Genomic DNA, 15000 nt, shown 5'->3' with positions numbered 1-15000 from the left:
AAATACTTCTTTATATAATTTAGGGGAGAAGTGCCACGATTTTCAGACAAAATTTTCCAAAAATTTAAGAAAGAAGTTTCACAAGTCTGTTGCTTGCAGACAGGACATAACCATTCGGTGGCCTTGAGAGAGCAGGTGCAGTAGTCAATTGCCTAATTAAAGGCGTGCGTAGTGACTTCATAACGCTGGGAGAGTCTTGGCAACTGAATCAATGAATCTTACCTCATGTCATATTTCTGAGGGGCCTCATAAGGGAAAAATGGGATATTAAGGAACCCCAGCTATTTGGAATCCACAGCTGTACAAAGCCTTTCAATGTTTTCCATGAGCTGTACGACTCCGCCACCTCTGCCACGTCATTCTTGCGAACTTCTCTATCACGTCTCTTCACCTGTCTCATCTCCCATACTTCCCATCTGGTGGCGGCCAATCAGTAGCACACTTGCTTCATCTTCCATCCTCATTTTTGAATATTTTCTTTGCCCAGTTCCACCTTATCGCCTCTACGTCTACTCCAGTCCACACGCTCATCTAACTTTCCCTTTTCCTGCCCATTAGTGTTATTCCCAGTACCGTATTGATCTCTGCTGTCTGTGTACTTCTAAGCTTTGCCTTCATCGCCGTCGTCAATTCCCAAGTTTCAAATTCATAGCTCATAGTTGTGATTACTTTATAAACTTCCCTCCAGACAAATAGGTAAAAACTTCATTATATTTCCATATTACAATATACATATTAGCCAGTTGTAATGTCTTTTTTATAAAAACCAATGATGCTATACTCCTAAAAGATCTACTTTTCGTACATTGCCTTGATTCGGGAGTACTTCGAATTTCATAGACAATGAACATGCCAGTGCCAGATCTTAGTTGCTTTGTGTCAAAACAGCATTCAATTCCTGACAAGTAGCCCAACTGAAAAATAAATTAATGATAGTTCGAAAGAAAAACCAAGTTTGTATGAAATTATGTTCTTTTTGTGATCTGTTTGTTATATATTTTTATATTACTTTTCCTTTCTTTTTTGGGATGCTTACCACATGGATTAAACACTGTAATAGTTCTTAGAACTATCATAGCTTTAATTCCGATGATATTTACGTACAATTATGAAGTCTTAGAAGGACGATTCGTAAGAAGCTCGGAAATCCGTATAGATATTTGGTATAAAAAAGGAAAGTAAACAACAGTTACACTTTGGGTGGAAATAACTCACGAAAACTGGTATCACATATTGCAGTTATTTGACCTTTTTTATGAAAAAATAAAGTGAAATAATAACAATGCCGGAGAAGAACGTTTTTATTAGTCAACATCTTGTCAGGTAATTCCCTTTTGAGATAGTTTACCTCCAGTAAACATTTGTGGCAACACGCCACTTCTGCAGTGTCCCCTTTACGTATATATCATTGTTGTATAATAAGATTTGTAATCTAGGTCAAACAATTATATATGTCAAATATAACCAAAATGCGACACTGCTTCTGACCCAGGGCAGTGTACAGGATGTAGGGATGACCCGTCATCCAGGAGGTGCCAAGATAAGAGGGAGGGAGGAGGGTGGAGGGGAGTGGAATATATAGGAAATGGAATGGGTGGGAGTGGTTTCTATGCTTTTTTCTTTTTGGCTACCCCCCATGTAGTGGGAAAAAGTCTTTGGTATATGTATGAATGTATGTATGTATGTATAACCAAAATTATATATTGTAAATATTGTGTCACATACAAGGATAGCCCATATATTGTAAAATGTAATTATATGTAACATTATTTGCCTACCCTGTAAAAAGCTTTAAGATATTCAGTATGCATAATTTATGTCATGGCGGACGGGCAATCCCAAAACAAGTTCAGACATAACCAACACAGCACTCGTAGAGGTCGGACGTCGCTCTCCGCTCCATCACACTCAACAAACGCTCAGGAATCTTCGCCGGCCTGTGACGGCAAGGAGACTTTTCTCCTTCGCTGCTGCCGGTCTGGCACAGGCCGACCTCTTCATTGACGTCGGCAGGCGGGTTTACACCAAAGACAAATAAACACATTTCCCAAGTCACGTAATTCTCTGTTTTCAGAGTTGTGCTTGGAAGAAGAGAGATAAACGCACACTTGCTCACTGGCTTAGCGGGGGCCCACAATTCAACTCTGATTCAGAGCCCATAACTCTTCGACGGCTGGTTGCGAAAGAGGAATTGGGGAGCCTCTCTTGCCGACCGGTCCGCACCCAAGCCCTAGCCTCTTCGCTGACGCTGGTGAGTGGGTTTACACTTCTGACATTTACACATAATTCCCAAGTCACGTAATTCTCTGCTTTCAGAGTTATGCTTGGAGGGAGAAAGATAGTACAACACCCGCCCGCCTGCCCCCCCTCCCCCTCGCACCGCCATTGGATCCATTCTCCTGACTCTCAAACCCAACCTGGGGATAAACAGGAACACTCATGCCCAACCTGGGGCTAATCAGGAACGCGCTCTCTACACGAGGGAAGTGAACTGTACTCACTTCCCGTAAGATACATACACACACCTCTCACGAACATAGCCACGCCCCACACACAAACATTTACACTTACTTTTTCTTCGACTAAAATTCACTTCCTTTCTAACTTTCTCTTATACTACATCTTCTCATTTCAGTTTACCTCCCACTAAAGATTTTCCGTTTTTCCACCTTTCTCTACTACTACACCTCCTACAATTTTCTCAACTTTTGGTGATTCTAATCCCAGGCGTCGGCGCCGCCTTACGAGTTCCCTGCCCATTTCTCCTGAGCCACGACCACTAACCGCCCCTAATCGTTCGCTCATTCGCCCGGTGGCAAAAGCCCTCTTTATTACACTACTATCTTTTCATTTTCTTACAGACATTCTTCCCCTCCCACAAAAACCTATCCTGCGCAAGCGGGTGGTCTTACCTAGCAAGTCGACAAGTCGACAAGTTCAGACGAAATATGAAATTTCATTTTTTCTTCACCATAGGACGGTACCCGTTCACCATGATGTGGTAACTAACCACATCACATTTACCCATTCTACCATCGCCATTCTACCAAGTTGGGTGAGACAGTCGTCTGGACTGAAAGATATTGTAGGGGCGACAAAGAGGAAATGGAATCGGGCCTGACAAATATACAGAAGAGAGGATGGGAGGTAAAGCAAGCGTATCACTGAATAGATGCCGCGAACTGGCGAGCTTGGAAGGAGACCAGACAGGTGGAGAGACGAGATAGATTTGTAAAATTGACGTGGCGGATGGTGTCACACTCGTGTGATTTGTAGAAGTTGGGCGAGGCCTTTGTTCAATAGCGGACTTTAACTGACTGCTTGGTTGATTGCACGCACTCATACAATGATATATTAGAACTAAGCAACTCTATCTTGATATAATTATGTTTAGAAAAAAAATAATTTGAATCATTATGGAACTACACTGCATTAAGATATATACTGAATACTCGATACCCAAAGAACTGTTTATGCAGTTCCATACCTATTACGGGTCAGGATCGGGTGTCTACAATATACTCTTTCCTGCCCCTTTTCTTCTCTTTTTTTTTCTGTTCCTTTTCTACTCGCATCTCACCGCCTTGTATATTTCTGTCACTTCTTTCTCTTCTTTTGTGTTTCATCGCTTCCCTGTTCCGTCTCTTCTTTCCTATTTTTTTCTGCCTTATTCCTTATTTCCCCTACTCTGTTTCTTCTCGTTTCTACTTCCAGTTCTGTTTTTTTCCTCTCCTTTCCCACATTCTCCTCTCTTTTTTCTGTTCTGTATCTACTCCATATGCTTGTAGCCTAAGGTCTTGCGATTCGTCTAGAATTAACTCTCTAAGTTTTGTCTCTATTAGAAAAAATGCCTAGTCCCTTTCCTCGATTTTACCTTTCATGTATCTTCAAAAGTATTTAATTCAGTATATAATATAGAGATATATGTTTTTGTTTTCCTTTGTTCTTAAATGGCCTGCTTTCTCAATTCTGTGTAGTACCGCCTCACAATATCTCCATTATTTTGTAGGATCTTTTTTTTTTTTTTTTTTTTTAATTTTAATTCAGTGCCTTTGCTTCATCCTATTAACATTTCTTAGTCTTGCTAATAACTTTCCAGTACGGATAGTTCTCATAAGTTTATTTTTCTACATCCCGCCACAGATCTCAGTTTTTACTGATCTTTACATGTAATTTCAACGGCCTAGCTCCATTCTCTCCATTCTTTCTGGAACATTATAATGCCACGGTTGTTTCTACTTTTATGTCTTCCTCTGATCAACCTTTTATTATTATATCTTTCTGTTATTGTTAATGCTCTGAGTGATAAGCAAGGTTTCCCTTCTGCTCCACTGTGGTCTGTTAACTTTATCTTGCCCATCCCTCCTCTTTCGGCTCCACAATATATATATTTTATTTCGTTTACAGAATTTCTTTTATCGTAGCTGCCTTTTTGTTAGCCAGAACAAATTCCTTATAAGTCTTTGCTGTAGCGAAGGGGTTAGGATGCTCAAAGGGAAATTTTGGTTACTACCTGGTCAGTGTGCATCGAGGAGAGAGGTGGAGAAACTCTTGGGCATATTAAAAGACGTTAGTTTTCTCACCCACAATCAGGTACGGTATAACTAACTTTTTTTATGTTTGAAACTACAGTAAGGTTCTGCAATTACCGTTCGAGAAGTTTGAAGTTCAGGCTGCGAAAGACCCTGGAGAAGGACTTACAATATGAACTCATCAAATACATCTTGACCTAAATCATACAAAATATTTCCAACACGATGTGATAGGTTTGGCCCTCGAGTTTTCTCCGAGATTTCTCACTGAAGTGGGGGCTCTGCAGAGAATAACGCGATAGGCTGCAATACATTAATCATAAAGTGCTTTATAGAAGTCTAGGTATGTTTATCAAATCCTTGCGGCAGAGGTTGAATGAAATCATCCAGAACACATCCAGAACACAAAATAAAGGTGTCATCGTGATGAAAGAATTAACTAAAAACAAACATTATATGTTAGGCAATCGAATGAGTGAGTATACTAGAGGGGAAATGAGACATGACACAGGTTAGTGTGATCCCGGTTTTTGTTAACTTTTGTGTTATCACTAACCATCTCATTATGAGTGACAACATGCTGACGATGACGATGACAACAAAGATTGTACCATGTATCATCATCATCATCCCTTGAAGGCATACACCAGAGAGCACGTTGCTTCACTCACACGCAGGTGCCAGTTTCCACGGCCTCTCCTAGCAAGCTTTCACGCAATCACCCTTCCCACTCCAAACAACTACCGGCAGGTTCGATCAACTTGGCCCAACCATGCAGTCTGTGGGCGTCATCTTCGTCTCCTCCATCGAGGGCTGTCTCTTGTGGAGACAACCCTGTGAGTAGGATAAACATCAAGGAAACTTGCCACATGTCCATATAACGTTCACGAATTATGCTGGTAACTGGCCTAGACTAAGTCTCACAGCTGTCTCTGGTTTGATATGAAGTCATTCCAGTGAAACCATATGATTCTCCAAAGGCACTTGGTACCAAAGACATCAAGACGCCTCTTCAATGTCCATGTTTCACAGCTGCACAGCAAGGCGGAGAGCACAAGTGACTAGAAGATTCAAATTTTATTTCTCCTGGATGAATACGACAGCGCTATATACTCTGGTTGAGTGAATTCATAACACCATGGACAATGCCAATCCTTCAAAGTACTTCCTGACATGACCCTCCACTATTATGCACTACATTACCAAAGTATGTAAAGCTTTCCAAGACCTCAATTTCCTCGCTACATGCAAGGAGAGACTGAACTCTGTAATCCAGTATGACCCCAGAATCCTGGACTTTGGTCTTGGTCCAGGAGACCTGAAGTCCAAGCGGTCTTCACTCCCTGTGTAGTGACCCGAAGGCTGTAACCAGGGCCTCCAACGACTCTGCAAGAAGGACAGTAGCATCGGCAAATACAAGGTTAGTGACCTTGGTGTTGCCAATAGATGCTCCGCAACGACATTCATCAACAACTCTGTCCAGGACCCAGTCCATGCAGGTATTGAAAAGTGTTGTGGCGAGGCCACGCCCTTGCTTCGCTCCTCAATTTACAGGGAAGAAGCTGGACACGCCTCTTCCACTGCTCAAAGTATTCGGCTAAGGGGCTACACCCCTCCATACCTGACACTATCTCACCATCGGCTGTTCGGATTGTGCTCTTCTGGGTCACATATTTGGACGTCCCTCGACATCCTCATTCATTCCCTCAACGTACCTCTCTTTATCCATTCTCATTTTTGCAGCACGACCCAATTCTGCACTCTTTAGTGTCTCCCGCGACGCTACACCATTTCTCGACCTTGGGCGTTCTCCAACTCACTCCTCGGCAGCTTTTCAGCGTTTCACGTTTAAGTGTCCCACAGTTCTTCAGGGTTCTCAAGAGTACCAAGTACTTCAAACTGATTAGATATTGCTACCTCCTATTTCTGGGTACACACATCATCCCTGAGGATCTCCAAATGAAACACAGGTGGGTTACAGCTCGAGATTCTCCTGGATTTGATACGCAGTCTCAATGTTGTGACCACAAGCCTATGATCGGTCCTAAATAATTCAGCACTTTGATAAACCCTTCACTTCTGTAGGATCTTCCAATGAGTTCTAACAAGTATGTAAACTATCTCCTTGGCCACTCCTCTGGGATCACTATACCATGTCCGTCGGTGTGACTCTCTTGTCCAGAACAAGAACCGCCAATCCTCAGCCTTCTGGACATTTCAAGGTTCAGGAGAGAATTGTTGCTCTTCCTGGTTCCAGAACCATGGAGGCCAATACATACTTCATAGCCAGTTTTGTCAGTGCCAGTAACCGCACTAAAGTCCCCTAAAACATTAAGTGTGTCTCGTGGCGGGCACTGGTCAATTATAGTTTCTAGCTTGGTATAGAGCATCTTCTCATCAAGGTTATATGCCTCATAGAAGCATATACTGCAATAAGAAAGATGAAACCTGAAGTGCACTTCAGCCTTACAAGAATCATACGCTCATCACCCTGAGTAACCTTTACAACGGTGTGCTGTAGTCTACTAGATATGCCTACAGCTACCCCAGCGTGACCACGACATCGGGGAATCAGTCAGCCTCAGGGCTCCTATTTCCATGCTCTGCAGGGATGCCACGCACGGCAAACACGTGAGCTAGTGACCCATATTGGGGTTATATGACCATCGACTCAGAGTTCATCTGCCCTTTTCATGGTTTTCTTTTTCCTCCTTCTGGGTGACCAACACATCCTCCTCACTGACGAGTCACCAGTAGGGGGAGCCGGTGTATTCGCCGACAATCCGACCATGCGGCAAGTAGCCAAACAAAAGGTTGCTTCCATCATGTTACAAGCCATACTCTCTTTCGTTATTCCGTTATCATTTATATCCATGTAACATAAACATACATGCTTAGTGTGTATTGCACCCAAATATGGTTCATAAAATGAGATATGGGATCGATGTGGGGATATTTTCGTAACCAATGCACATTGATCGTTTTGACACTTTCCACTTTGATAGGTAATTTTCTTGGGTTGAAGGAGGGTACCCAAGAATGCACAATCCACAGGACCCACCTCCGAGGCATTTGCCAATCCATCTACGACTGCCCTTTCGTTCTCAAGACCTACCGCAAACTCAGACCCACCTTCTGCTTTCTTCAAGGGCGCATCCCCTACGTGTGCTGCCCAACACGTAAGTATCGAGGAGGTCCATTGGTATGTGGCCCTTGGTCAGGAAAGGCGCCTGCCACCCGATAACTTCATATTTTGTTATTCATGATAGAGATTATTGATTACGGTCCAGAAAAACAATTTAAGTGCGGCAGAAATTATGGCTATGATGTCTGAGTTATCGATCAACACCTGCACGATCTCAGATGCAGCGTTATCGGACTCCCCGTGGTTTTCCTGACCCTGGGCCTGAGATTCATGCCGGAATCACGCAATTTGATTTGCCCAGGTGTGGTCACAGGAATTAGCATGTTCATAACTGCTGCATGTATTTCTCTCTATATCACATATGTGCACAAATTACTAGAGTAGCAGTTGTTCAGGGAGGAAAACAAAATTCTAGGAAAATAATTAATATATTACACCAGGTGTCACATTTCTTTCTATTTTAGGTAAATCCAGCACCAACGACATATCACCGCCTTCCCTGAGTTTCAGTGAGTACCCGAATTCGAGAATCTAACTTCGAGCTTCGATTGTTCATTTTATTTACTTATTTGTATTTTACAGGATACCCGTGGTGACCCATTTTTATATATGTGATTGCTATGACTTCCACTGGTGAGTCACTCATTGGTCTATTCAGGAGGTTCAAAGTTGCCATAGCCTGTACACCAGTTTCATCTGAAATATATATTCATGTCATCTCTTCTTATTTCTCCCGTGCAGTTAATCCTATGGTTACCATCATCTCTTGTTTAGAATGTCAGACGCACTCTTTCTATAGATTTACATTTGATTTTGTTTGTAAACGTTATGTGATTCCTGCATTGCTCAGGCGCGCGCATGAGTGCTTGTTTGTGTATGTCCAAGTCTGTCAGTTGAGTGTATTTCTTATAAAATTGCAGAGTAAGTTTGATCCTTCTTCACTTCTTCTCAGTCCAGTACTTTTTCCAATTTCTTTATCCCTTCTTATCTGTACACATTACTTAGTAAGCCTGTTTTTCTTTTTTTCTATTAGATGCTTCTGAGACCGTGTATTATTCATTTTAGAAATAAGCTTTTAATTTTTGGGTTGTAGGTTCTTAGAAAGTCATCATATACTATAAATATATTGTATTTACGTTGTGTGACCTACATTAACCTGTTCCAATTAGCTTCTCTGCCATTTTAAGTCTCCTCTTTTGTAGTCAAGCCATTTTTGCCTGTGGTGTTTTGTGGCTTTTTCATATGTATTGATTCTGTTTCACCTGTGGAGCATGTGGAACGAGTTCCTCGGAGCCCGTGTCAGTTCTTCATGGAGAAGCTTTGATCACGAGAGCCTTGGCGTCTCCGTCTCTGAGGGATTCTCTCCCTGGCTTTGAACCACCTGCAGCCAGTCCCTCATTTCCCTCAGCAATCGACGGCTTCTCTGGATTATTGGATGATCCTCTTATACAACATGTATTTCATGGCATAGATTCTTTCAAGAACTCTTGGCCCTGGATGGTGAGCATAAGTCCTTATATTTGTGATTCTGTTTGTCAAAAAAATCAGTCATTGATAAAAATTTCATTCTAAAGTCAGCGGCCGTGTCGGCAACAATGGTAGAAATGTTAGCGTGGTTTTTGGAAGATAAGAACTTGGTAGTTTATCTAACTTCGTTATATGGGACGCAGCCACCTAAAGGCAATCGTGTTATACTTGTGAATTTTGAAAATATCAAACTTTGGTAATCCATGCCCTGGGGACCTTTTAGGCGCTGCTTGGGTATGGATCGACATCGTCACCGAGGTTTGACTGCGACGGAGTTCTCGTCAATGAACAGTGGGTCCTGACGGCGGCACACTGCGTCATTCATGAGTAAGAATTTTAGGGTTTCAGTTTTTTCATACAAACTCAAAGAAGATCGAGTAGTGCGCTAAGAATATAAACACATTCGGTGACAGAGAGTTGTTTTAAATGGAAAAACTTCTGGATGGAAAAATGTTACAAGTGGAGTTCCTCAGGGTTCCGTTCTTGGGCCACTTCTATTCATAGTATATATAAATTATATAGACCATAGACAAATTTCCAAATTTGCTGATGATACAAAACTGTGCGGAATGGCAAATGATCACTTAAACCAATTAGATATTCAAGAAGATTTAGATAAATTACAGCAAAGGTCTGAAAAAAGGCTAATGAAATTTAACACAATTAAATGCAAGGTAATGCACATAGGTAAAAAGGACAGTAAGTACGATTACAAGTTATTTAGAAATTTGTTAACAAAAGTCAATAGTGAAAAAAAATCTCGGTGTAATTATCAGTAACGATCTCATATCATTCAAGCAGTGTATTTCAGCCTCTGAGAAAACAAATAAGATTCTAGGACTGATTGCGCGATCTTTCGACTTCAAAAGTCCATCACTCATTAACAAGCTATGTAAATCGTTAGTTCGTCCACATTTGGAATACGCTGTTTCCGTATGGTCACCGAATCTCATTAAAGATATTGACAGACTGGAAAAAGTACAACGGCGAGCCACAAAACTGATTCCAAATATCAAAAATAAATCATACGAAAATCGACTAAAACATATGAATCTGTTTTCCCTAAAAAAAAAAAAAGCGTAAACTCAAAGGTGACTTGATACAGGTCTTTAAGATTCTAAAGGGAACTGACATCAAAAGTGACAAAATTTTCACACTGAATGAGAATCAGACAAGAAACAATGGTCTCAAACTATCCGGAAATAGATTCAATTTGGAAGTGGGTAGAAATAACTTCGCCAACCGTGTAGTTAATGAATGGAATAAACTTCCTGCAGAGGCAGTGCAATGTAGTTCAGTTCGAAGCTTTAAGAATCATTTAGATAAACACCTAAGCAAGATGCTGTAATGATTATCATTTATTTCATATTATTTGTTTTTGTTTTTGTTATCATTTGTCTGTTTGATTCTCATTTATTATTAGTTATATGTCAATTCATTATTATTTACTATTTACCTGTTTGTTTATTATCTAACTATACCTATGCATTTATTTATGTATCTTATTTGTTATTTACATTATTATAGTTTTTATTCATTCATTTATTATTGTTGTGATTTTTTTTCGCATCCGACCTAGATATGGACCAAAAGGTCTCCTATCGGCATGTTCCGCCTTTGTAATCCTGTGATATATCTTCTTGCGAATAGTTCAAATTATTTTCAGATTTGCGTCAGTTGTGCGCCTGGGTGAACATAACCTGACGACGACTAGCGAGTCACGCCATGAAGATTTTGGAATAAGTAGGACAGAGTTCCATCCAAATTATCGCCACCCTCAAGGGTACCATGATCTCGCTCTCCTGAAGTTGGACCGGCCAGTTAACATCAGAGTAAGTGACAAACGTTGAAGCTTTCCTTATTCTTAAGCATAATCATAAACGACAAAAATAACCAAATAAAGAAAAATAAAGAAAATCATAGAGTTGGGGCAGTAAACTAGAGTAACCTTTTATATTTGTTGACAGAAAAATGCTCATTACTCCGCAAAAATAAAAACAAAATATGGGGTTTGATGATACTTGCCAGGTACTTCAGAAAAAAATCTACACCAACTTCACCAAGAGTCTAAATCAACGACAGATACAGCCTAATGTACAAATTTCTTATTGTGTATATAGACACCTGATTTATTCATTAAACAAATTCATCCATAAATAGTTTAGGCCGTGAGATTCACTTTTCTTCACATTCAACAGAACAAGAATTTACTATTTGGGTGGGACATATGCTAGACTGTCTCAATTAAATTTTGAACAAGACTATTGGTAGAACCATCAACATACGAGTAGATTAAATTCTGATTCTATCAGCCGACTAATGAAAATAAAAAATTCTCTTGATTAAATGGAAAGCTGAGTATAGAATCCCAGAGAACACAGAATATCTGTTATGGATTTCACCCAGGTGATGATGTGGAACGAGGTTTCATAGAATTTTCGTAACTAAAAGACCTTTAGTTGCCGTAAATCTTTTCGCATATATCAGTTTTCTTTGTTCATTGGTTTAGTTGTTCCTTTATTTCTTTGCTTGTTTTTTATCTTTCTAGAGTGAGATACGCCCTGTTTGTCTTCCCTGGGGAAAGAAGCCTGTTCCCACCGCCGGAAGTCAGTTGACGCTAACAGGATGGGGGAAAACCACTTTCGGTGAGCGCCACCCTCTTGTATTTTCCTTTTATTTTTATTTTCTCCTTTGTAGTTTTCCTTACAATTTGGCTTCCAAAGAAGCACAATTTTTCTTGTGCCCAGAAGAAATCTGCACTAACCAGTTTATCTAACATTTCCTGATTTAGACTTTGTGTGTTTTCATACGCACGCCTTGATAACTACTCTTAGGTATCACTTTTTGTGGTTGCATTAATTAATTTGCTTGAATTTTCTTCTAGCTGCTCGAAATTGTTTTGTGTACACAAAACATATATGTTTCTTTTTCTTAGCATATCGGACTAATCTTCTGATTCCCTATCCTGTACAAGTATAGGACGACTTATAACTGTAAAGAGGCTTACTTCCAGCTGAATTCATGTGTTATACACTCGGTTCCGTACTGATTCCTGCTCTGCTAGCGATGACCCATTCCACGCTATTCCATATTCCCTCTGAGGAAACTTTATACCTATCCTCAACCAAATAAGACAGACTATGTTTTCAGGAAAAATAAGGTGCGACTACTATTTCTGTTTCTCTGACTTAAGTATTTGCCTGGTGATAGTGGTGATGCATCTGTTGGTTAGTTGTGTTCTTATTGCTACCCCAATCAAATCTAAAGTCAAAAGACTAACCTAACATATACATAATCTTATCTCCCTTGGTCAGGGTGCTTCACCCACATGACTCGAGTGAATAGTTGTACCCCGTCTAGGGTATTGTCTGCATGTTAATGTGACAAAGTAGCATCCAGTTGATACTTTAGGGTCTATATGAGGCGGCCCTACGGACCAGAGTCACGCATCATTTTGTTTGTGATAGAGGAGGACTCTGTTCACAGAGGAATGATGACACTTTTATCATACTGCTATTGTACCTCCATTATGCTGTCCCCCAACCGCTTTTTACTGTCCTGTACCATTTCTCTGAATATTCATTTCCTTTTTTCGCCTACCCTGTGGTGGGGGATAGAATGCTGCCACCAAGTCTTCCCCCTTGAACCGTAAGATGCGAAAAAAAAACGGGACGGGGTTTAGGACTAGGCATCCTTCTCCCTGTAGCCCCACAGGGGACATTCCTAAAAAAAGTAAAGGCATACGAGGGTCTAGGAGTTTTCCAACCCGTACCCAATGGTTTGGGTCTTTCAATGTGCGTGGATGTAGTACAGATGACAGTAAAAGATAAGAGATAGGCAGTATGTTTGTGAGAGGGAAGATGGATGTGTTGGCTTTGAGTGAATCTAAGTTGAGAGGGAGAGGCGAGTGTGAGTTTGGGACTGTAGTTGGGAGGTTCTTAGGAGTGAAGAGAGGGCGAGGGAGAGAAGGAGTGGCTATACTAGTAAGTGAAGAGATAGGCAAGCGTGTAATTGAGTGGAAGGAGGTTTCTTGAAGGCTAATGTGGATGAAGGTGAAACTGGGAAAGGAGATGTGGGTTTTTGTAAGTGTATATAGGCCTGGTAGTGAGAAGAGTGTAGAGGGAAAGGAGGCTTTTTGGATAGATGAGTGCATAGAGGATTTGGGGAGAAACGTCAATGTAGTACTATTGGGAAACCTTAATACTAGGGTAGGAAATGAACCAATAAACGGAGTGATGATAGCAAATATAGTGTTTAGGAAGAAAGTCAAGCATAAGTACACATGGGAGAAGGTGGTGAATGGAAGGGCGGCAGATAGAGCGTTAATGGACTATGTAGTGGTAGATAGGAGTATAATAGGAAGAGTTAAGGATGTTCTAAGGGGAGAGAGTGGGAGAATATCAGATAATTTTTTGGTGGAAGGTAAGTTGAGATTGGAGAATAGGTGGAGAAAGAGGAAAAGGGCAGAAGGTAGGGAGGTACTTAGAGTGAACTGCTTAAATGAGAAAGAAAATGAGAAGTACAAGGAGAAGCTGAAAGAGGAGTGGGAGGTAGTAAAGGATAGAGTAGAGCTAGGTGTGGAGGAGGAATGGGGATGGTTCAAGAAGGGAGTCATAAAGTGTGAAAAGATGGTGTGTGGAACAAGGAGGATGGGAAGAAATAGAAGAAAGGGTGGTGGGATGAGGAAGCAAAGAAGGTTGTAGAAGAGAGGAAGCAAATTTTCACAGATTGGTTGCAAAATAGGACGAGGGAGTCATATGAGAGGTACAAAGACAAGAGAAGAGAAGTAAAGCATAAGATAAAGGAGGCAAAGTGGAGAGCAGATGTGAAATGGGGTAAGAGTATGACAGAAAATTTTGAAAGTAATAAAAAGATATTTTGGAAAGAAATTAAGAGAGGAAGAGGAGGCAAATCAAGTAGAGAAGAAAAGGTAAAAGGTGCAGATGGAGAGATGATAATGGAAGAGAAGGCAGTAAGAGGAAGATGGCAAAGTATTTTAGGGAGTTGTTAAATGTGCAGGAGGAAAGGGAGGGAAAGGTAGTTGCAGTGGGAAGTGCTAAGAAAATGAGAGTGATGAGTGAGGAAAATGGAGGAGAAATAATGGAAGATGAAGTGAAGTCAGCTGTTAAGATGATGAGAGCAGGTAAAGCACCTAGTCTGGATGGATGTCATATAGAATGTCTGCAAAAAGGAGGTACAGTGATGGTGGACTGGCCGGTGAGGTTATTTAATGTTTGTTGGAGAGAGGGTAGAGTGCCGGAGGACTGGAGGAGTGCTTGTATAGTTCCATTTTATAAGGGTTAAGGGGACAGGTAAGTGTAGTAATTTCAGAGGGATTAGTTTAATTGTAGTTGGGAAGGCTTATGGGAGGATCTTGATTGAGAGGATTAGGAGAGGAACAGAGGGAGTAATTGGTGAGGAACAGTGTGGGTTTAGGACAGGTAGAGGTTGCGTAGATCAGATCTTTGTGGTAAGACAGATATGTGAGAAAGATATAGGAAAAGGTAAGGATGTTTTTTGGGGGGCTTTTATGGATTTGGAAAAGACTTATGGCAGGGTAGACAGGAAGGCACTGTGACAGGTTTTGCAGATATATGGGATAGGAGGAAAGCTTCTTGGAGCTATAAAGAGTTTTTACGAGAGTAGTAGAGCATGTGTCAGGATTAGAAATGAAGAGAGTGAGTGGTTTGAGGTAAAGGTGGGACTTCGTCAGCGATGTGTTATGTCACCCTGGCTGTTAGATTTATACATGGATGGGGTAGTGCGAAAGGTAAATGCAAGGGTAGTAGGTCCGGC

The 15000-nt window shown here is 41.0% G+C and overlaps 1 protein-coding gene across 4 annotated transcripts in view; it reads left to right on the top strand.

Moving 5' to 3' along the window:
* The window catches only part of LOC143027754 (venom protease-like), a 47638-nt gene that overhangs the window by 338 nt on the left and 32300 nt on the right, over positions 1-15000 (top strand). For all 4 annotated transcript variants that reach the window (XR_012966641.1, XR_012966640.1, XM_076189265.1 and 1 more), the window contains exons 2-7: positions 7538-7711; positions 8142-8186; positions 8948-9177; positions 9428-9531; positions 10871-11036; positions 11753-11849. Coding sequence is in view for 2 of the 4 variants with exons in the window: in XM_076189265.1 (XP_076045380.1) it covers positions 7538-7711; positions 8142-8186; positions 8948-9177; positions 9428-9531; positions 10871-11036; positions 11753-11849 (816 nt within the window). In the remaining 2 variants the exon portion in view is untranslated. The remainder of the gene's footprint in view (positions 1-7537; positions 7712-8141; positions 8187-8947; positions 9178-9427; positions 9532-10870; positions 11037-11752; positions 11850-15000) is intronic.

Source organism: Oratosquilla oratoria, chromosome 8 (assembly GCF_046742065.1).
Source record: "Oratosquilla oratoria isolate Oo_2021 chromosome 8, ASM4674206v1, whole genome shotgun sequence".
NCBI classification, from domain to species: domain Eukaryota; kingdom Metazoa; phylum Arthropoda; class Malacostraca; order Stomatopoda; family Squillidae; genus Oratosquilla; species Oratosquilla oratoria.
This window is presented reverse-complemented; position numbering and strand designations above follow the sequence as displayed.